Consider the following 3,806-nt stretch of genomic DNA (forward strand, 5'->3'; position numbering starts at 1 on the left):
ATTATGTAATTTTTATATTACCAAAATTATCACCCAATTTGTTTTTCACGTTTTCGTTGTTCTCACAAGATGAGACTGATGTGACTAAAATTACTGCATTTGTACCACTTTATGAAATTCGAAATCTTAATAAAAAAGCATCCCCGTCACGGCGTCACGTGACATTTTCACATTTACATCACAAAAATTCTGAAAATTAGTTTACCTTTTTCTACTATGATCTTTGGAGGAGCGAAACGGATATAAAAAACGATTCGTAAGTATCTCCTAAATTTTTATAGGCTGTATTTTTCTGCTCTATTCACGAAAGTAAAAATTCAAAGGTGTAGGGTGAATTAGGGTACGGACATAACGAGGACCCTCGCACAGGAGCATTGCTCCGACCAAAGCATGGTACCTGGGACCTTCGCTCCGACCATAGCGCTTAGGTGGTCACATTGAGGCCTCGATCTCGACATTTGCATTTCAGTTTAAAGCGTTAAAATGAGCGTCATAAACATGGATGTGTTAATATCTTCGTCTGATGATGATGACGTTTTACCAGAGTCAAGTGCTAAAACGTGGTACATATATAAAAAATCCCAAAAAAGAAGGGTTCATCCTTTAAATAAGAAGCGTTTTCGGTATGGTGAATTCCATCATCTCTATAGAGATTTAAGAAATGATTCAGCTCGTTTTTTTGAATATATGAGAATGGCAATTAGTACATTCGATTATATTTTAAGTAAATTTGGAGATAGCTTAGAAAAATCATACCAAAATTGCCACTCTCAGCCAATAGGAACGGAAGAACAACTGATGCTAACCTTGAGGTAAGTACATATACAAAAAGTTTATTTATTAAAAAAATACAAAGTACACTTATCTAAAATTGAGTAGGATACATATTATTAAGGTAGGCATTCTGGTTCTGTTCTTCTCTAAGATCACTAAAAAACATTTCTGAAGGAATACTTAACGAGGAGTGCTTTGGATTTGATGATGAAGGTTGATTTTGTGGAACTAGTTCTGTTATGTGCGGTTCGTCCCTAGGTGGATTTGCTTCAATTGAATCATGTACTAGTTGAAGTACTTTAATACGAAATTGCATTTTTCTTTTTGGAGAAAACTGTCGTACGTGTGGCAAAATGCTTTTAAAAAAAGATTCGTCCTCATCTAGCTCTTTTCTTACTGAATTTAATTCAATCATTGCCTCTTTACTTTTTCTATTCTCTTCTCTCCTTTTTAGATATTCAATTTTCTCTCGTTCGGCTATAATTAAGGCTTCACCAATGTGGTCCTTTTTGCTAGACCTTTGGGTTTTAACTTTTTTCGTTACTGGTGTTGGCGAACTTCTTGGCGACGCTGGTGTAGATAAAGGAACTGACTCGGTGACGGACGATGGAGCTTGGGATGAACTTTCATCGCCAGTATCCTCTCCACTTTGATCTTCTTCGTTACTAAAATTGCCTTCCGTTTTCCTAGGCGCACAAGAATCTTTTAAAAATAATAAGGACTTGAAAAATGGCCAATCAGACGTTTCAGTGTCGTCCTCCACTCCATCACCAGACCTTTTAACGGGTTGCTCTGATAGCTTTTTTATGAACGTTTGTCGAAGCCTTTTCCACTGAGCTTTTGCGGATGTCGCTGAAAAGATAACATAACGGGGTTTTATTGTTTAATACATGAAATCTTATAAAAACTAAAAAATATGTTCCTAACCTTCTAACACCTTACATCTTTTTTAGATTTTTTTCCACCGGATTGTCCTTCAGAAGTTTAGTGGAAGGTTTAATGACGAAGCAAAAGCTGTACGAGATGGTTTTCAAACTTATTTTATGCAAAACAACTAATAAATATTAAGTAAAACAGCTATAATATAATTACTTACCTGGTACACCACACCCCTCTGCAACTTCCTTCCACAATTTATTTAAAATTACGCAATTGTGATGATATTTATTTTTTTTGTTCCATATAGCCTCTCGGACAAATACAAGCCCGATTAATTTTTCTTTATCTACCATTGCGTGAGCGATGGTCGACGGTCGAAAAAATACTAAGCTCAATTCCATGGTACCAGGGCCTGGCTCAGACCTATGAGCGGAGCGGGGGTCGAGGCGCCAATATGACCGCTAACATTTAAAAGCACTGAATGTTTTTTTTTGTGATCGATGCTATGGTGCTATGCTATGGTCGGAGCGATGGTCGGCGCTCCGTTATGTCCGCCCACTTAGAGTTCGTCAACCATCTATCTCAGTTGATATCTATCTTTACAATCATTTTCTTGCCAGTATAAAAAAATGCAAGTGTCTTGTTTGTACGTAACAACATAATAGATGCGGAAATAGAGGCGACTACTTTGAATTATTTATGTAAGTCCCTCTAAGTATAACAAAAAACGACGATGATATAATAAAACACAAACCTTGAAAACTTTCACGTCTATTATTCAAGATAAGAAAAACAAAAAGTCAAGCGGTGTCGACTACGGCTTTGTTTATTATAAGAAATGCCGTGTTAATCACGTGTGTGGTACATACAAGAAACCTTTAGAAGAAATGAAAACAACTTTTCGTTTCCACAGCTGGTGTCAGGAAGTCTCTAGTTACACATGTGTTGGCTCCGCTGCTATTTAAACATTAAAAAGAGCATAATTTCTGTAAAACTAAAAACGGTTTTAACAAAGAGATTGATTAAGCAAACAATTTTGAGCATATAATAGGCGAAAATAGGTCACCTAAAACTTTCAGTTAGGTATTTAGCTAACGCAAAAACAGGGGACTTTCCGCTGTACTGCTAACCCATAAATTTAGTCCAGTCAACCCTGATTCACAGGTGTTGCACATTAAAATACGGAAACCGCAAGCTGAAATTTTGCGTTACTTAAAAATAATGGAATTTGTGAATTAGTGTTACGTCCGCAGTAATTAAATCACCAAGAATTCATTTCCTCGTAATTTGAATCGTCTCGCAGCTGCTGGTTAATTGCTAATGTTTTTTAAGTGCGAGTAAAGAGAAGCGAGACATCATCGAATTAATGAACCGCATAAAAACGCGATGCATTCCAGATTTAGGGTGGTTTTGAGATACCGTATAAGCAGGGGGTAACAAAACAAGTGTGACGTTGCTAGAGCCCGGCACTCGGCAGACAGGTTGCACATCTGTCCCCGATTTTCTCTTCGGGGGGCATTGCGTCACGGTCGCCTAAACAAAGGGTGCTAGATGGATTCAGTTTCTTTGAAGCCATAATAATAAACGTTACAAATATAGAATATACGACTTACATGAAAGTTGATCATAAAAGTGTCGTAGGAGATTAAATACGCAAATACTTTTCACAGATTGTAAACTAACACCACTGCCCCATTATGGTGTGCAATTTCAACATTCTTTAAATGCCCATATCAAGGAAGGAACCACAACTTACTGAATAGTTGTGCGAATTCAACTTACAAAAATCCATAACCTTTTTACCTTTCAAATGTCAGAAACGGTTGAAAACTGAAAAACGCTGGAAAATTGCATTCCGAGATTCCCCGTTGTGCTTATGATAACTTCATATTATACTGATAATAAAAATTACGTTTCTCCTTAAAATTGCAGGTGTAAACAAATGCGCAATTTTTTTCAGCATGCGGGAAATCTCAATGCGAATGTATACAGTTGTATACTTATTGAAAAACAGAATTGAAACAATAAATTTCAATAAAAAATATCATGTTCACTTCCGTAATTCCAGTTCTAGAAACATTTATCCAAGGAATATTTTGCCCCAAGAAATATTTAATTTTGCCTCTAAAAAATAAAATCCGAAAAAATTTGTG

The 3,806-nt window shown here is 36.3% G+C and overlaps 1 protein-coding gene across 1 annotated transcript; it reads right to left on the reverse strand.

Annotated features, from left to right (window-relative positions):
• Positions 1-347: 347 nt before the first annotated feature.
• LOC116167621 (transcription factor Adf-1-like) lies at positions 348-2,210 on the reverse strand. The gene is made up of 2 exons (XM_031483033.1): positions 1,871-2,210; positions 348-1,626 (listed from the first exon to the last, which is right to left on the reverse strand). Exons 1-2 carry the CDS (start codon positions 2,052-2,054, stop codon positions 866-868), a joined length of 945 nt encoding a protein of 314 aa, XP_031338893.1. The 5' UTR covers positions 2,055-2,210; the 3' UTR covers positions 348-865.
• Between the last annotated feature and the right edge of the window lie 1,596 nt (positions 2,211-3,806).

Source organism: Photinus pyralis, unplaced genomic scaffold (genome assembly GCF_008802855.1).
Source record: "Photinus pyralis isolate 1611_PpyrPB1 unplaced genomic scaffold, Ppyr1.3 Ppyr1.4_LG4, whole genome shotgun sequence".
NCBI lineage: Eukaryota > Metazoa > Arthropoda > Insecta > Coleoptera > Lampyridae > Photinus > Photinus pyralis.